The sequence below is a fragment of the Leptodactylus fuscus genome, unplaced genomic scaffold (genome assembly GCF_031893055.1).
Source record: "Leptodactylus fuscus isolate aLepFus1 unplaced genomic scaffold, aLepFus1.hap2 HAP2_SCAFFOLD_122, whole genome shotgun sequence".
Taxonomy (NCBI): Eukaryota; Metazoa; Chordata; class Amphibia; order Anura; family Leptodactylidae; genus Leptodactylus; species Leptodactylus fuscus.
The window spans coordinates 218,082-239,073 of NW_027440055.1; the positions used below are offsets into that span (position 1 = coordinate 218,082).

Below are 20,992 nucleotides of genomic sequence, written 5' to 3' on the forward strand. Positions count from 1 at the left end.
CTCTTTAATGATGGGGATCATGTGACCAGGGCAAAAGACCAAAATAAATGGGGTGTGGCTTAGAAGAGACGTATGCAGCGCCATATTGGGGGGAGGGGGGTAAGGGCCCAGGGTGACACATGGAAGGCGTCTTACATACTATTATGGGGTTTTCGTTCACATTAGTGATATCACTCAGAGCCCAGAGGTGGCGCCCTCTGCAGGATACAAGGCATGCACTGCTCACCTTCACCAGGAAGAAGGAGACCCCGTACGTCTTCAGGGAGCGCGCCAGCTTCACATAGCGAGCCTTGGCTTCTATCTCACTCATATTACCGCACTGCTTGTGAGACTGCAAAGACAGAGGCGTGAGACCGCAAGCACACGCAATAAACATCACCTGTCACACACACACCGCCTGTCACACACACATACACATACACCGGTGACACACACACACACCGCCTGTCACACACACATACACCGGTGACACACACACACACCGCCTGTCACACACACATACACCGGTGACACACACACACACCGCCTGTCACACACACACCGCCTGTCACACACACACACCGCCTGTCACACACACCGCCTGTCACACACACACACACTGCCTGTCACACACACACACTAACACCGCCTATCACACACACACACTAACACCGCCTGTCACACACACACACTAACACCGCCTGTCACACACACACACCCCTCCTGTCACACACACACTGCCTGTCACACACACACATAAATTGCCTGTCACACACACATAAACCGCCTGTCACACACATACACCGCCTGTCACACACACACATACACCGCCTGTCACGCACACACACACCGCCTGCCACACACACTGCCTGTCACACACACACATACACATACACCGCCTGTCATGCACACACCGCCTGTCACACCCCCCCCACCTGTCACACACACCACCTGTCACACACACACACCGCCTGTCACACACATACACCGCCTGTCACACACATACACACCGCTTGCCACACACACACACTGCCTGTCACACACATACACCCCGCCTGTCACACACATACACCCCGCCTGTCACACACACACACACTGCCTGTCACACACACACACACACCGCCTGTCACACACACTAACACCGCCTGTCACACACAAACACCCCTCCTGTCACACACACACTGCCTGTCACACACACACACATACATTGCCTGTCACACACACATAAACCGCCTGTCACACACATACACCGCCTGTCACACACACACACCGCCTGTCACGCACACACACACACCGCCTGCCACACACACACATACACCGCCTGTCACACACACACATACACCGCCTGTCATGCACACACCGCCTGTCACACACACACCCCGCCTGTCACACACACCGCCTGTCACACACACACCCATACACCACCTGTCACACACACACCACCTGTCACACACACACACCACCTGTCACACACACACACCACCTGTCACACACACACACCACCTGCCACACACACTGCCTGTCACACACACACATACACCGCCTGTCACACACACACACACACCACCTGCCACACACACACACTGCCTGTCACACACGCACACACATCGCCTGTCACACACACACGCATACACCGCCTGTCCCACACACACTAACACCGCCTGTTACACACACAAACACCCCTCCTGTCACACACACACTAACACCGCCTGTCACACACACACACCCCTCCTGTCACACACACACACACACATCACACTCACCATGAAGATCTTCCGCTCCCCCTTCTGCTTTATATATTCTTTAGGCAAAAAATCTTTTAATCTGAAAAAAAGAACGAGATTTAGTGAATATCCCAAACAGCTGTACAGGAGCGGCACGCCCCGTATTGTACAGGAGCGGCACGCCCCGTATTGTACAGGAGCGGCACGCCCCGTATTGTACAGGAGCGGCACGCCCCGTATTGTACAGGAGCGGCACGCCCCGTATTGTACAGGAGCGGCACGCCCCGTATTGTACAGGAGCGGCACGCCCCGTATTGTACAGGAGCGGCACGCCCCGTATTGTACAGGAGCGGCACGCCCCGTATTGTACAGGAGCGGCACGCCCCGTATTGTACAGGAGCGGCACGCCCCGTATTGTACAGGAGCGGCACGCCCCGTATTGTACAGGAGCGGCACGCCCCGTATTGTACAGGACCGGCACGCCCCGTATTGTACAGGAGCGGCACGCCCCGTATTGTACAGGAGCGGCACGCCCCGTATTGTACAGGAGCGGCACGCCCCGTATTGTACAGGAGCGGCACGCCCCGTATTGTACAGGAGCGGCACGCCCCGTATTGTACAGGAGCGGCACGCCCCGTATTGTACAGGAGCGGCACGCCCCGTATTGTACAGGAGCGGCACGCCCCGTATTGTACAGGAGCGGCACACGCCGTATTGTACAGGAGCGGCACACCCCGTATTGTACAGGAGCGGCACACCCCGTATTGTACAGGAGCGGCACACCCCGTATTGTACAGGAGCGGCACACCCCGTATTGTACAGGAGCGGCACACCCCGTATTGTACAGGAGCGGCACACCCCGTATTGTACAGGAGCGGCACACCCCGTATTGTACAGGAGCGGCACACCCCGTATTGTACAGGAGCGGCACACCCCGTATTGTACAGGAGCGGCACACCCCGTATTGTACAGGAGCGGCACACCCCGTATTGTACAGGACCGGCACACCCCGTATTGTACAGGAGCGGCACACCCCGTATTGTACAGGACCGGCACACCCCGTATTGTACAGGAGCGGCACACCCCGTATTGTACAGGAGCGGCACACCCCGTATTGTACAGGAGCGGCACACCCCGTATTGTACAGGACCGGCACACGCCGTATTGTACAGGAGCGGCACACGCCGTATTGTACAGGAGCGGCACACGCCGTATTGTACAGGACCGGCACACCCCGTATTGTACAGGACCGGCACACCCCGTATTGTACAGGACCGGCACACCCCGTATTGTACAGGAGCGGCACACCCCGTATTGTACAGGAGCGGCACACCCCGTATTGTACAGGAGCGGCACACCCCGTATTATACAGGAGCGACACACCCCGTATTGTACAGGACCGGCACACCCCGTATTGTACAGGAGCGGCACACCCCGTATTGTACAGGAGCGGCACACCCCGTATTGTACAGGAGCGGCACACCCCGTATTGTACAGGAGCGGCACACCCCGTATTGTACAGGAGCGGCACACCCCGTATTGTACAGGAGCGGCACACCCCGTATTGTACAGGACCGGCACACCCCGTATTGTACAGGACCGGCACACCCCGTATTGTACAGGACCGGCACACCCCGTATTGTACAGGACCGGCACACCCCGTATTATACAGGACCGGCACACCCCGTATTATACAGGAGCGGCACACCCCGTATTGTACAGGACCGGCACACGCCGTATTGTACAGGAGCGGCACACCCCGTATTGTACAGGAGCGGCACACGCCGTATTGTACAGGAGCGGCACACGCCGTATTGTACAGGAGCGGCACACGCCGTATTGTACAGGAGCGGCACACCCCGTATTGTACAGGACCGGCACACCCCGTATTGTACAGGAGCGGCACACCCCGTATTATACAGGACCGGCACACCCCGTATTGTACAGGACCGGCACACCCCGTATTGTACAGGAGCGGCACACCCCGTATTGTACAGGAGCGGCACACCCCGTATTGTACAGGAGCGGCACACCCCGTATTATACAGGAGCGACACACCCCGTATTATACAGGACCGGCACACCCCGTATTGTACAGGAGCGGCACACCCCGTATTGTACAGGAGCGGCACACCCCGTATTGTACAGGAGCGGCACACCCCGTATTATACAGGAGCGACACACCCCGTATTATACAGGACCGGCACACCCCGTATTGTACAGGACCGGCACACCCCGTATTGTACAGGAGCGGCACACCCCGTATTGTACAGGAGCGGCACACCCCGTATTGTACAGGAGCGGCACACCCCGTATTGTACAGGACCGGCACACCCCGTATTGTACAGGACCGGCACACCCCGTATTGTACAGGACCGGCACACCCCGTATTATACAGGAGCGGCACACCCCGTATTATACAGGACCGGCACACGCCGTATTGTACAGGAGCGGCACACCCCGTATTGTACAGGAGCGGCACACCCCGTATTATACAGGAGCGGCACACCCCGTATTGTACAGGACCGGCACACCCCGTATTGTACAGGACCGGCACACCCCGTATTGTACAGGACCGGCACACCCCGTATTGTACAGGAGCGGCACACCCCGTATTGTACAGGAGCGGCACACCCCGTATTATACAGGAGCGGCACACCCCGTATTATACAGGACCGGCACACGCCGTATTGTACAGGAGCGGCACACCCCGTATTGTACAGGAGCGGCACACGCCGTATTATACAGGACCGGCACACCCCGTATTGTACAGGACCGGCACACCCCGTATTATACAGGACCGGCACACCCCGTATTATACAGGACCGGCACACGCCGTATTGTACAGGAGCGGCACACCCCGTATTATACAGCAGCGGCACACGCCGTATTATACAGGAGCGGCACACGCCGCCAGATACAAATCTGCTAGGGATGGGGTAAGTGGAATTATCATTGCACTGCTGTGGTTCACCATTGGGGGACGCCACAAAGTCGGACAACCCCCCTCATCATCCACCTCACTTACTCCAGGAATCCAGGCTTGTGCTTCATCTCATTGTGTGGCCCGAACTGCACCTGACACTGGTACCCGGCAAATTCACAGGCCTTGTCAAAGGAGACTGGATGCGAACCGTTCAGAATGTCGTCCCGAGCCTAGAGGAGAGGACACAGGTGGTAAGGACAAACCCCAAATCAGGCAGGTATGGGGGAGGGGGGAATTACACTGACCTGCACATACAGGAGATTGAGCTGCACTGGGTCCCGGGAGTCCACGTTCTGGTCAGAGTAGAAGAACTTACGTCTCAGGAGAAGAGTCTCGTTCTCATCCACCCCTTGTTCACGCAACGTCCGACCTGGATCGAGCCAGTTCACTGCAAGACAGAGACGCAGACGAGAGGTTACCCTGAAAGGACTGCAGGAGCGTCCACTACTGTACCCCAAAACTATCCACTACAAGAACAGAGACAACAGGTTACCCCGAGAGGACTGCAGGAGCCTCCACTACTGTACCCCAAAACTATCCACTACAAGATCAGAGACAACAGGTCACCCCGAGAGGACTGCAGGAGCCTCCACTACTGTACCCCAAAACTATCCACTACAAGAACAGAGACAACAGGTTACCCCGAGAGGACTGCAGGAGCGTCCACTACTGTACCCCAAAACTATCCACTACAAGAACAGAGACAACAGGTTACCCCGAGAGGACTGCAGGAGCCTCCACTACTGTACCCCAAAACTATCCACTACAAGATCAGAGACAACAGGTCACCCCGAGAGGACTGCAGGAGCCTCCACTACTGTACCCCAAAACTATCCACTACAAGAACAGAGACAACAGGTTACCCCGAGAGGACTGCAGGAGCGTCCACTACTGTACCCCAAAACTATCCACTACAAGAACAGAGACAACAGGTCACCCCGAGAGGACTGCAGGAGCCTCCACTACTGTACCCCAAAACTATCCACTACAAGATCAGAGACAACAGGTCACCCCGAGAGGACTGCAGGAGCGTCCACTACTGTACCCCAAAACTATCCACTACAAGAACAGAGACAACAGGTTACCCCGAGAGGACTGCAGGAGCCTCCACTACTGTACCCCAAAACTATCCACTACAAGAACAGAGACAACAGGTTACCCCGAGAGGACTGCAGGAGCCTCCACTACTGTACCCCAAAACTATCCACTACAAGATCAGAGACAACAGGTCACCCCGAGAGGACTGCAGGAGCCTCCACTACTGTACCCCAAAACTATCCACTACAAGAACAGAGACAACAGGTTACCCCGAGAGGACTGCAGGAGCCTCCACTACTGTACCCCAAAACTATCCACTACAAGATCAGAGACAACAGGTCACCCCGAGAGGACTGCAGGAGCGTCCACTACTGTACCCCAAAACTATCCACTACAAGATCAGAGACAACAGGTCACCCCGAGAGGACTGCAGGAGCCTCCACTACTGTACCCCAAAACTATCCACTACAAGATCAGAGACAACAGGTTACCCCGAGAGGACTGCAGGAGCCTCCACTACTGTACCCCAAAACTATCCACTACAAGATCAGAGACAACAGGTCACCCCGAGAGGACTGCAGGAGCGTCCACTACTGTACCCCAAAACTATCCACTACAAGATCAGAGACAACAGGTTACCCCGAGAGGACTGCAGGAGCGTCCACTACTGTACCCCAAAACTATCCACTACAAGATCAGAGACAACAGGTTACCCCGAGAGGACTGCAGGAGCCTCCACTACTGTACCCCAAAACTATCCACTACAAGAACAGAGACAACAGGTCACCCCGAGAGGACTGCAGGAGCGTCCACTACTGTACCCCAAAACTATCCACTACAAGATCAGAGACAACAGGTTACCCCGAGAGGACTGCAGGAGCCTCCACTACTGTACCCCAAAACTATCCACTACAAGATCAGAGACAACAGGTTACCCCGAGAGGACTGCAGGAGCCTCCACTACTGTACCCCAAAACTATCCACTACAAGATCAGAGACAACAGGTCACCCCGAGAGGACTGCAGGAGCCTCCACTACTGTACCCCAAAACTATCCACTACAAGATCAGAGACAACAGGTTACCCCGAGAGGACTGCAGGAGCCTCCACTACTGTACCCCAAAACTATCCACTACAAGATCAGAGACAACAGGTTACCCCGAGAGGACTGCAGGAGCCTCCACTACTGTACCCCAAAACTATTCACTACAAGAACAGAGACAACAGGTTACCCCGAGAGGACTGCAGGCGCAGGAGCGTCCACTACTGTACCCCAAAACTATCCACTACAAGAACAGAGACAACAGGTTACCCCGAGAGGACTGCAGGAGCCTCCACTACTGTACCCCAAAACTATCCACTACAAGATCAGAGACAACAGGTTACCCCGAGAGGACTGCAGGAGCCTCCACTACTGTACCCCAAAACTATCCACTACAAGAACAGAGACAACAGGTCACCCCGAGAGGACTGCAGGAGCGTCCACTACTGTACCCCAAAACTATCCACTACAAGATCAGAGACAACAGGTTACCCCGAGAGGACTGCAGGAGCCTCCACTACTGTACCCCAAAACTATCCACTACAAGATCAGAGACAACAGGTTACCCCGAGAAGACTGCAGGAGCCTCCACTACTGTACCCCAAAACTATCCACTACAAGATCAGAGACAACAGGTCACCCCGAGAGGACTGCAGGAGCCTCCACTACTGTACCCCAAAACTATCCACTACAAGATCAGAGACAACAGGTTACCCCGAGAGGACTGCAGGAGCCTCCACTACTGTACCCCAAAACTATCCACTACAAGAACAGAGACAACAGGTTACCCCGAGAGGACTGCAGGAGCCTCCACTACTGTACCCCAAAACTATTCACTACAAGAACAGAGACAACAGGTTACCCCGAGAGGACTGCAGGCGCAGGAGCGTCCACTACTGTACCCCAAAACTATCCACTACAAGAACAGAGACAACAGGTTACCCCGAGAGGACTGCAGGAGCCTCCACTACTGTACCCCAAAACTATCCACTACAAGATCAGAGACAACAGGTTACCCCGAGAGGACTGCAGGAGCCTCCACTACTGTACCCCAAAACTATCCACTACAAGATCAGAGACAACAGGTCACCCCGAGAGGACTGCAGGAGCCTCCACTACTGTACCCCAAAACTATCCACTACAAGATCAGAGACAACAGGTTACCCCGAGAGGACTGCAGGCTCAGGGGCGTCCACTACTCTCCCGTCAGGCTCGCCCCATGGGTCACATCAGACTCTCCCGTCAGGCTCGCCCCATGGGTCACATTAGATTCTCCCGTCAGGCTCGCCCCATGGGTCACATCAGACTCTCCCGTCAGGCTCGCCCCATGGGTCACATCAGACTCTCCCGTCAGGCTCGCCCCATGGGTCACATTAGACTCTCTCGTCAGGCTCGCCCCATGGGTCACATTAGACTCTCCCGTCAGGCTCGCCCCATGGGTCACATTAGACTCTCTCGTCAGGCTCGCCCCATGGGTCACATTAGACTCTCTCGTCAGGCTCGCCCCATGGGTCACATCAGACTCTCCCGTCAGGCTCGCCCCATGGGTCACATTAGATTCTCCCGTCAGGCTCGCCCCATGGGTCACATCAGACTCTCCCGTCAGGCTCGCCCCATGGGTCACATCAGACTCTCCCGTCAGGCTCGCCCCATGGGTCACATTAGACTCTCCCGTCAGGCTCGCCCCATGGGTCACGTTAGACTCTCCCGTCAGGCTCGCCCCATGGGTCACATCAGACTCTCCCGTCAGGCTCGCCCCATGGGTCACATCAGACTCTCCCGTCAGGCTCGCCCCATGGGTCACATCAGATACTCACGCTCGTCATCTGTGTGGAGCTTCTGCTTTAATTTCTCCATTTTCTTGTCGTCTCTCAGAAGGGTTTTGTCTCTCTTCAGGGTTCCGGTCACTTCTTCCTTCTTCTCTTCCAGCAGTTCCCGCACCAAAGAATATTCATCATAATTGGTGATACCTGGACGGTGGAAACACAAGTGAACAATAACATGGGGCACGTCTACCGAGGGGTCATAGCGGAACATCTGAGGGAACAGCACCCGGGGTAGTTACTCAAGAACTGTAATACAACCCATCATACTACCGAGGTCAGCACTACAGCCCATCCTCCAGTGATACTACTGAGGTCAGCACTACAGCCCATCCTCCAGTGATACTACCGAGGTCAGCACCACAGCCCATCCTCCAGTGATACTACCGAGGTCAGCACCACAGCCCATCCTCCAGTGATACTACCGAGGTCAGCACTACAGCCCATCCTCCAGTGATACTACCGAGGTCAGCACTACAGCCCATCCTCCAGTGATACTACCGAGGTCAGCACCACAGCCCATCCTCCAGTGATACTACCGAGGTCAGCACTACAGCCCATCCTCCAGTGATACTACCGAGGTCAGCACCACAGCCCATCCTCCAGTGATACTACCGAGGTCAGCACTACAGCCCATCCTCCAATGATACTACCGAGGTCAGCACTACAGCCCATCCTCCAGTGATACTACCGAGGTCAGCACCACAGCCCATCCTCCAGTGATACTACCGAGGTCAGCACTACAGCCCATCCTCCAGTGATACTACCGAGGTCAGCACTACAGCCCATCCTCCAATGATACTACTGAGGTCAGCACTACAGCCCATCCTCCAGTGATAATACCGAGGTCAGCACTACAGCCCATCCTCCAATGATACTACCGAGGTCAGCACTACAGCCCATCCTCCAATGATACTACCGAGGTCAGCACTACAGCCCATCCTCCAATGATACTACCGAGGTCAGCACCACAGCCCATCCTCCAGTGATAATACCGAGGTCAGCACTACAGCCCATCCTCCAGTGATACTACCGAGGTCAGCACTACAGCCCATCCTCCAATGATACTACTGAGGTCAGCACTACAGCCCATCCTCCAATGATACTACCGAGGTCAGCACCACAGCCCATCCTCCAGTGATACTACCGAGGTCAGCACTACAGCCCATCCTCCAATGATACTACCGAGGTCAGCACCACAGCCCATCCTCCAATGATACTACCGAGGTCAGCACCACAGCCCATCCTCCAGTGATACTACCGAGGTCAGCACTACAGCCCATCCTCCAGTGATACTACCGAGGTCAGCACTACAGCCCATCCTCCAGTGATACTACCGAGATCAGCACTACAGCCCATCCTCCAGTGATACTACAGAGATCAGCACCACAGCACCAAAGAATATTCATCATAATTGGTGATACCTGGACGGTGGAAACACAAGTGAACAATAACATGGGGCACGTCTACCGAGGGGTCATAGCGGAACATCTGAGGGAACAGCACCCGGGGTAGTTACTCAAGAACTGTAATACAACCCATCATACTACCGAGGTCAGCACTACAGCCCATCCTCCAGTGATACTACCGAGGTCAGCACTACAGCCCATCCTCCAATGATACTACCGAGGTCAGCACCACAGCCCATCCTCCAGTGATACTACCGAGGTCAGCACTACAGCCCATCCTCCAGTGATACTACCGAGGTCAGCACTACAGCCCATCCTCCAGTGATACTACCGAGGTCAGCACTACAGCCCATCCTCCAGTGATACTACCGAGGTCAGCACTACAGCCCATCCTCCAGTGATACTACCGAGGTCAGCACTACAGCCCATCCTCCAGTGATACTACCGAGGTCAGCACTACAGCCCATCCTCCAGTGATACTACCGAGGTCAGCACTACAGCCCATCCTCCAATGATACTACCGAGGTCAGCACCACAGCCCATCCTCCAGTGATACTACCGAGGTCAGCACTACAGCCCATCCTCCAGTGATACTACCGAGGTCAGCACTACAGCCCATCCTCCAGTGATACTACAGAGATCAGCACCACAGCCCATCCTCCAGTGATACTACCGAGGTCAGCACTACAGCCCATCCTCCAGTGATACTACCGAGGTCAGCACTACAGCCCATCCTCCAGTGATACTACCGAGGTCAGCACTACAGCCCATCCTCCAATGATACTACCGAGGTCAGCACTACAGCCCATCCTCCAGTGATACTACCGAGATCAGCACTACAGCCCATCCTCCAGTGATACTACCGAGGTCAGCACTACAGCCCATCCTTCAATGATACTACTGAGGTCCCGCACTACAGCCCATCCTCCAATGATACTACCGAGGTCAGCACTACAGCCCATTCTCCAATGATACTACCGAGGTCAGCACTACAGCCTATCCTCCAATGATACTACCGAGGTCCCGCACTACAGCCCATCCTCCAATGATACTACCGAGGTCCCGCACTACAGCCCATCCTCCAGTGATACTACCGAGATCAGCACTACAGCCCATCCTTCAATGATACTACTGAGGTCCCGCACCACAGCCCATCCTCCAGTGACACTACCGAGGTCCCGCACTACAGCCCATTCTCCAATGATACTACCGAGGTCAGCACTACAGCCCATTCTCCAATGATACTACCGAGGTCAGCACTACAGCCTATCCTCCAATGATACTACCGAGGTCCCGCACTACAGCCCATCCTCCAATGATACTACCGAGGTCCCGCACTACAGCCCATCCTCCAGTGATACTACCGAGGTCAGCACTACAGCCCATCCTCCAGTGATACTACCGAGGTCAGCACTACAGCCCATCCTCCAGTGATACTACCGAGGTCAGCACTACAGCCCATCCTCCAATGATACTACCGAGGTCAGCACTACAGCCCATCCTCCAGTGATACTACCGAAGTCAGCACTACAGCCCATCCTCCAGTGATACTACCGAGATCAGCACTACAGCCCATCCTCCAGTGATACTACCGAGGTCAGCACTACAGCCCATCCTCCAGTGATACTACCGAGGTCAGCACTACAGCCCATCCTTCAATGATACTACTGAGGTCCCGCACTACAGCCCATCCTCCAGTGACACTACCGAGGTCCCGCACTACAGCCCATTCTCCAATGATACTACCGAGGTCAGCACTACAGCCCATCCTCCAGTGATACTACCGAGGTCAGCACTACAGCCCATCCTCCAGTGATACTACCGAGGTCCCGCACTACAGCCCATCCTCCAATGATACTACCGAGATCAGCACTACAGCCCATCCTCCAGTGATACTACCGATATCCTGCACTACAGCCTATCCTCCAGTGATACTACCGAGGTCAGCACTACAGCCCATCCTCCAGTGATACTACCGAGGTCAGCACTACAGCCTATCCTCCAGTGATACTACCGAGGTCAGCACTACAGCCCATCCTCCAATGATACTACCGAGGTCAGCACTACAGCCCATCCTCCAATGATACTACCGAGGTCCCGCACTACAGCTAATAATAATAATAATAATAAATTTTATTTATATAGTGCCAACATATTCCACAGCGCTGTACAATTTGTAGGGTTCAAATACAGACAGAAAGATACATTACAAAGAAAGTCATTTCACACAATGGCCCTGAGGGCCCTGCTCGCAAGAGCTTATAATCTATGAGCCCATCCTCCAATGATACTACCGAGGTCTCGCACTACAGCCCATCCTCCAGTGATACTACCGATATCCTGCACTACAGCCATCCTCCAGTGATACTACCGAGGTCAGAACTAAAGCCCATCCTCCAATGATACTACCGAGGTCAGCACTACAGCCCATCCTCCAGTGATACTACCGAGGTCAGCACTACAGCCCATCCTCCAATGATACTACTAAGGTCAGCACTACAGCCCATCCTCCAGTGATACTACCGAGGTCCCGCACTACAGCCCATCCTCCAGTGATACTACCGAGGTCAGCACTACAGCCCATCCTCCAATGATACTACTGAGGTCAGCACTACAGCCCATCCTCCAATGATACTACCGAGGTCTCGCACTATGTGCCATCCTCCAGTGATACTACCGAGGTCCCGCACTACAGCCCATCCTCCAGTGATACTACCGAGGTCAGCACTACAGCCCATCCTCCAGTGATACTACAGAGGTCAGCACTACAGCCCATCCTCCAGTGATACTACCGAGGTCAGCACTACAGCCCATCCTCCAATGATACTACCGAGGTCAGCACTATGTGCCATCCTCCAGTGATACTACCGAGGTCCCTCACTATGTACCATCCTCCAGTGATACTACCGAGGTCAGCACTACAGCCTATCCTCCAGTGATACTACCGATATCCTGCACTACAGCCCATCCTCCAGTGATACTACCGAGGTCCCTCACTATGTACCATCCTCCAGTGATACTACCGAGGTCAGCACTACAGCCTATCCTCCAGTGATACTACCGATATCCTGCACTACAGCCCATCCTCCAGTGATACTACCGAGGTCAGCACTACAGCCCATCCTCCAGTGATACTACCGAGGTCAGCACTACAGCCCATCCTCCAGTGATACTACCGAGGTCAGCACTACAGCCCATCCTCCAACGATACTACCGATATCCTGCACTACAGCCCATCCTCCAGTGATACTACCGAGGTCAGCACTACAGCCCATCCTCCAGTGATACTACCGAGGTCAGTACTACAGCCCATCCTCCAGTGATACTACCGAGATCAGCACTACAGCCCATCCTCCAGTGATACTACCGAGGTCAGCACTACAGCCCATCCTCCAGTGATACTACCGAGGTCAGCACTACAGCCCATCCTCCAGTGATAGTACCGAGGTCCCGCACTACAGCCCATCCTCCAGTGATACTACCGAGGTCCCGCACTACAGCCCATCCTCCAGTGATACTACCGATATCCTGCACTACAGCGCATCCTCCAGTGATACTATCTACTGAGGTCTCGCACTATGGCCCATCCTCCAGTGATACTACTGAGGTCCCTCACTATATGCCATCCTCCCGTGATACTACTGAGGTCCCGCACTACGGCCCATCCTCCAGTAATACTACCAAGGTCCCGCACTATGTGCCCATCCTCCAGTGATACTTGTGAGGTCCCACACCACAGCCTATCCTCCAGTGATACTACTGAGGTCCCGCACTACGGCCCATCCTCCAGTGATACTACCGAGGTCCCGCATTACAGCCCTTCCTCCAGTGATACTACCAAGGTCCCACACCACAGCCCATCCTCCAGTGATACTACTGAGGTCCCGCACTATGGCCTTGCCACCACTGATATTAATGAGGACCCGTCCAGGATTCATCTGTACTCCTTTTAGCAGCCAATCTTGCCCCTCTGTAAGAGGAGATACCTGATGCTAGACTTACCAATACGGGCACAGATTGTCATCAGCAGGTCACTCATAGTCTTGGAGTCATCCACCATGACAGTTTTCACTGTCCCATCCAACATCCGAATCTTTAGGGGACGCTGTTTCTTCCTGTACTCTAAGGTGTCCTGTGAAGAGAGGAGAATCATGGAGACCACTATGAGGGGAGAGATCACATAACTGATGCACACACATCCAGAACAAGGCTGGGGGCAGAAAATCTACCAGGACAGAGGCAGGGGTGGGGTGGCATGACAATAGGACAAAACAAGGTATACAGAATCAATGTTCATCTAAAGGTGCCACACGTAGGATTGGTCACTCACATGAGACGCACACTCACCCCATTCCGTAACATATAATAGTCCAGGGCCTTCCCGGCCTCCAGCCAGATTCCTTTCTTGGGATCCTCATCGGACAAGAAGAGACCGAAGTCATTGGCTGAAAAATGAAAGTCACAGTTCAGAACAAAATCTCCCCATCCGTCTGACATAAAGCGGAAGGGACCCAAAAATCATATACCATAGAACCTGGAAACTGGAGTATCCTCACCAGAACAAGACCCCACAGGACCTTCCCTAACGAGGTGCAGAGACCTCTACTAAATTCATTTGCCCCCAACCCGCTTCACGTTTCAAAACCACAGATCTCTCTCCTTTCAACCACTGAGCCAAGAATCTTCACCCTGGAGATCCCACCACTGAGCCAAGAATCTTCACCCTGGAGATCCCATCACTGAGCCAAAAATCTTCACCCCGGAGATCCCACCACTGAGCCAAAAATCTTCACCTCGGAGATCCTACTACTGAGCCAAAAATCTTCACCCTGGAGATCCCACCACTGAGCCAAAAATCTTCACCTCGGAGATCCTACTACTGAGCCAAAAATCTTCACCTCGGAGATCCCACCACTGAGCCAAAAATCTTCACCCTGGGGATCCCACCACTGAGCCAAGAATCTTCACCCTGGAAATCCCACCACTGAGCCAAAAATCTTCACCTCGGAGATCCCACCACGGAGCCAAAAATTAAAGAACCCCACTATAATGAGCTTGGTACAGTTAGTCCATTGGTAGGTTCCCAATTGGGCACAGTGTACTACCCTAGCGAGGGGGTGGGTGGGTGATGGCACAGAAGATGAGGAGTCCGCGCTATAAGACGACAGGTGGAACTTTGGGTCAGGAGGATAAATATAGCGCGCACTCTCTGGCATCTGTCTGAACTGGTGACAATAGAGGATAGGCGTTTAACCCCTTCCTGCACAGCGATGCGCATGAGACACCCCAATGATGTAAATGTGACCTACGCTGGCCCATCTGCGCCTCAGGGACGCGCTCCCGGATAATACGACAGGCATCATAAATCATTGTGGACGGTTCAAACTGCATGGTCTTCACCACATTGCCGATACTGATCTTCAAGGACAGCGCCACCATGTTTACAGCGGGGGTGGGGGACTACTCTATGGGAAAGACCTGAGGGAGAAGAGTACAAACACGTTACACACAGAGGTTACACGTATGTGACATACATACACACATGTACAGTGAAGGGAATAAGTATGTGACCCCTTGCGGATTCTGTAAGTTTCCCACTGACACAGGCAGTATAACTTTAAGGGTTGGTTCATTGTATCAGTGAGAGAGAATATCACAAATAAAATCCAGAAATCCCATTGTATAAATGTATTTACATTCTGCAGAGAGAAATAAGTATGTGACCCCTCTGGCAGACAAGACGTAATACGTGGTGGAAAATCCCTTGTTGGCCGCAGCAGTCAGAGGTTTGGAGGTGATGATGAGGTTTGCGCACGTCAGACATGTCAGGAGGGATCTCGGCTCCTCTCTGCAGATCATCTCTAAATCAGTAAGATTCTGCGGCTGTCACTCGGCCACTCGGGGCTTCAGCTCCTCCATATGTTCTCTATGGGATTGAGGTCTGGACACTGGCTGGGCTCCTCCATATGTTCTCTATGGGATTATGGTCTGGACACTGGCTGGGCTCCTCCATATGTTCTCTATGGGATTGAGGTCTGGACACTGGCTGGGCCCCTCCATATGTTCTCTATGGGATTATGGTCTGGACACTGGCTGGGCTCCTCCATATGTTCTCTATGGGATTGAGGTCTGGACACTGGCTGGGCTCCTCCATATGTTCTCTATGGGATTGAGGTCTGGACACTGGCTGGGCCCCTCCATATGTTCTCTATGGGATTATGGTCTGGACACTGGCTGGGCCCCTCCATATGTTCTCTATGGGATTGAGGTCTGGACACTGGCTGGGCCCCTCCATATGTTCTCTAAGGGATTGAGGTCTGGACACTGGCTGGGCCCCTCCATATGTTCTCTATAGGGTTAAGGTCTGGACACTGGCTGGGCCCCTCCATATGTTCTCTATGGGATTGAGGTCTGGACACTGGCTGGGCCTCTCCATATGTTCTCTATGGGATTGAGGTCTGGACACTGGCTGGGCCCCTCCATATGTTCTCTATGGGATTGAGGTCTGGACACTGGCTGGGCTCCTCCATATGTTCTCTATGGGATTGAGGTCTGGACACTGGCTGGGCTCCTCCATATGTTCTCTAAGGGATTGAGGTCTGGACACTGGCTGGGCCCCTCCATATGTTCTCTAAGGGATTGAGGTCTGGACACTGGCTGGGCCCCTCCATATGTTCTCTATGGGATTGAGGTCTGGACACTGGCTGGGCTCCTCCATATGTTCTCTATGGGATTGAGGTCTGGACACTGGCTGGGCTCCTCCATATGTTCTCTATGGGATTGAGGTCTGGACACTGGCTGGGCCCCTCCATATGTTCTCTAAGGGATTGAGGTCTGGACACTGGCTGGGCCTCTCCATATGTTCTCTATGGGATTGAGGTCTGGACACCGGCTGGGCCCCTCCATATGTTCTCTGTGGGATTGAGGTCTGGACACCGGCTGGGCCCCTCCATATGTTCTCTGTGGGATTGAGGTCTGGACACTGGCTGGGCCCCTCCATATGTTCTCTGTGGGATTGAGGTCTGGACACTGGCTGGGCCCCTCCATATGTTCTCTGTGGGATTGAGGTCTGGACACTGGCTGGGCCCCTCCATATGTTCTCTATGGGATTGAGGTCTGGACACTGGCTGGGCCCCTCCATATGTTCTCTATGGAATTATGGTCTGGACACTGGCTGGGCCTCGCCATATGTTCTCTATGGAATTATGGTCTGGACACCGGCTGGGCCCCTCCATGTGTTCTCTATGGGATTGAGGTCTGGACACTGGCTGGGCCCCTTCATGACCTTAATGGGCGTCTCTTTGGGCCGCTCCTTTGTTGCCTTGGCTGTATGTTTTGGGTCATTGTCCTGCTGGAAGACCCGACCACCCCCATTATGAATGTCCTGGCGGAGAGGAGGGGGTTGTCACTCAGGAGGTTACGGTACTTGGCTCCATCCATTCTCCCATTGATGTGGTGAAGTAGTCCTGTGTCCTTACAGAACCCCAAACATAATGTTCCCCCTCCATGCTGGGCAGTGGGGTCGGGGTTCTTTGGGTCATAGGCCACATTTATCTTCTGACCACAGACCTTCTCCCGATCACTCTCACAATGATCCAGGTCTTCATTGGTAACCTTCAGACGGGCCGGCACATGGGCCGCCCTCTTGACCAGGGGGGGCCTTGAAGACACTGCAGGATATTAATGTGTTCCCAGTAGTTTCCTTGGTGACTGGTCCCAGCTGCCCCCCCCTGTAGTTTTCGGCTGACCTCTCACCTTCCTCAGGATCACGGAGACCCCACCAGGTGAGATGTTACAGGAGCCCCAGAGGGGTGTGGATTGTCAGGTTGTATTTCTTCCATGTTCTTCTCCTTCTCAGCCAGCATAGTCTTACCTCCAGCCTTGTGCAGGTCGTTGATCTTATCCCCGACATCCTTAGAGAGCTCTTTGGTCGTCACCGTGATGTAGAGGTTACAGTCTGACTAATTCATGGAGTCGGTGGACAATATAAGACCGGAGCGTCTGTAGGACCCAGAACTCTTATTGGTTGGTAGGGGGGCAAATACTTATCTCTCTGTAAAATGCAAATACATTTATAACACTTATACAATGGGATTTCTGGATTTTAGTTTTGATCTTCTCTCACTGATAAAATTACCCAACCCTGAAAATTATAGACTGTCCGTGTCAGAGGGCGAACTTACAGAAACAGCGAAGGGTCACATACTTATCTCCTTCACTGTATAATACACTGGAGGATGTATATAATACACTGGAGAATATGATTACTATGGTATATAATACACTGGAGAATATGATTACTATGGTATATAATGCACTGGAGGATATGATTACTATGGTATATAATGCACTGGAGGATATGATTACTATGGTATATAATGCACTGGAGGATATGATTACTATGGTATATAATACACTGGAGGATATGATTACTATGGTATATAATACACTGGAGGATATGATTACTATGGTATATACATATATAATACACAGGAGGACATGATTACTATGGTATATACATATATAATACACTGGAGGATATGATTACTATGGTATATACATATATAATACACTGGAGGATATGATTAGTATGGTATATAATACACTGGAGGACATGATTACTATGGTATATAATACACTGGAGGACATGATTACTATGGTATATACATATATAATGCACTGGAGGATATGATTACTATGGTATATAATACACTGGAGAATATGATTACTATGGTATATAATACACTGGAGAATATGATTACTATGGTATATAATACACTGGAGGATATGATTACTATGGTATATAATACACTGGAGAATATGATTACTATGGTATATAATACACTGGAGGATATGATTACTATGGTATATACATATATAATGCACTGGAGGATATGATTACTATGGTATATAATACACTGGAGGATATGATTACTATGGTATATAATACACTGGAGAATATGATTACTATGGTATATAATACACTGGAGGATATGATTACTATGGTATATACATATATAATGCACTGGAGACTATGATTACTATGGTATATAATACACTGGAGGATATGATTACTATGGTATATAATACACTGGAGAATATGATTACTATGGTATATAATACACTGGAGGATATGATTACTATGGTATAAACATATATAATGCACTGGAGGATATGATTACTATGGTATATACATATATAATACACAGGAGGACATGATTACTATGGTATATACATATATAATACACTGGAGGATATGATTAGTATGGTATATAATACACTGGAGAATATGATTACTATGGTATATAATACACTGGAGGACATGATTACTATGGTATATACATATATAATGCACTGGAGGATATGATTACTATGGTATATAATACACTGGAGGATATGATTACTATGGTATATACATATATAATACACTGGAGGACATGATTACTATGGTATATACATATATAATATACTGGAGGGTATGATTAGTATGGTGTATCATACACTGGAGGATATGATTACTATGGTATATACATATATAATACACTGGAGAATATGATTACTATGGTATATAATACACTGGAGGATATGATTACTATGGTATATAATACACTGGAGGATATGATTACTATGGTATATAATACACTGGAGGATATGATTACTACAGTACATACACTGGAGGATATGATTAGTATTGTATATCATACACTGGAGGATATGATTACTATGGTATATACATATATAATACACTGGAGGACATGATTACTATGGTATATACATATATAATACACTGGAGGGTATGATTAGTATGGTGTATCATACACTGGAGGATATGATTACTATGGTATACAATACACTGGAGGATATGATTACTATGGTATATAATACACTGGAGGATATGATTAGTATGGTGTATCATACACTGGAGGATACGATTACTATGGTATACAATACACTGGAGAATATGATTACTATGGTATATAATACACTGGAGGATATGATTACTATGGTATATAATACATTGGAGGATATGATTACTATGGTATATAATACACTGGAGGATATGATTACTATGGTATATACATATATAATACACTGGAGAATATGATTACTATGGTATATAATACACTGGAGGATATGATTACTATGGTATATAATACACTGGAGGATATGCTTACTATGGTATATAATACACTGGAGGATATGATTACTATGGTATATAATACACTGGAGGATATGATTACTATGGTATATACATATATAATACACTGGAGAATATGATTACTATGGTATATAATACATTGGAGGATATGATTACTATGGTATATAATACACTGGAGGATATGATTACTATGGTATATAATACATTGGAGGATATGATTACTATGGTGTATCATACACTGGAGGATATTATTAGTATTGAGTATCATACACTGGAGGATATGATTACTATGGTATATAATACACTGGAGGATATGATTACTATGGTATATAATACATTGGAGGATATGATTACTATGGTGTATCATACACTGGAGGATATTATTAGTATTGAGTATCATACACTGGAGGATATGATTACTATGGTATATAATACACTGGAGAATATGATTAGTATGGTGTATCATACACTGGAGGATATGATTACTATGGTATATAATACACTGGAGGATATGATTATTATGGTATATAATACACTGGAGGATATGATTATTATGGTATATAATACACTGGAGGATATGATTACTGAGGTATATACACATATAATACACTGGAGGATATGATTACTAGGGTATATACATATATAATACACTGGAGGATATGCTTACTATGGTATATAATACACTGGAGGATGATTAGTATGGTATATAATACACTGGAGGATATGATTACTATGGTATATAATAAACTGGAGGATATGATTACTACAGTATATACACATATAATACACTGGAGGATATGATTACTAGGGTATATACATATATAATACACTGGA

The 20,992-nt window shown here is 50.7% G+C and overlaps 1 protein-coding gene across 1 annotated transcript in view; it reads right to left on the reverse strand.

The window, feature by feature from the left end:
* LOC142186851 (talin-1-like) overlaps nt 1-20,992 on the reverse strand; it is a 95,518-nt gene that overhangs the window by 44,106 nt on the left and 30,420 nt on the right. Inside the window, 8 exon segments of the mRNA XM_075261382.1 lie at nt 227-331; nt 1,743-1,803; nt 4,731-4,858; nt 4,934-5,076; nt 8,585-8,737; nt 14,002-14,131; nt 14,347-14,444; nt 15,309-15,477. Of these exon segments, the coding sequence (XP_075117483.1) occupies nt 227-331; nt 1,743-1,803; nt 4,731-4,858; nt 4,934-5,076; nt 8,585-8,737; nt 14,002-14,131; nt 14,347-14,444; nt 15,309-15,438 (948 nt within the window). The 5' untranslated portion in view covers nt 15,439-15,477.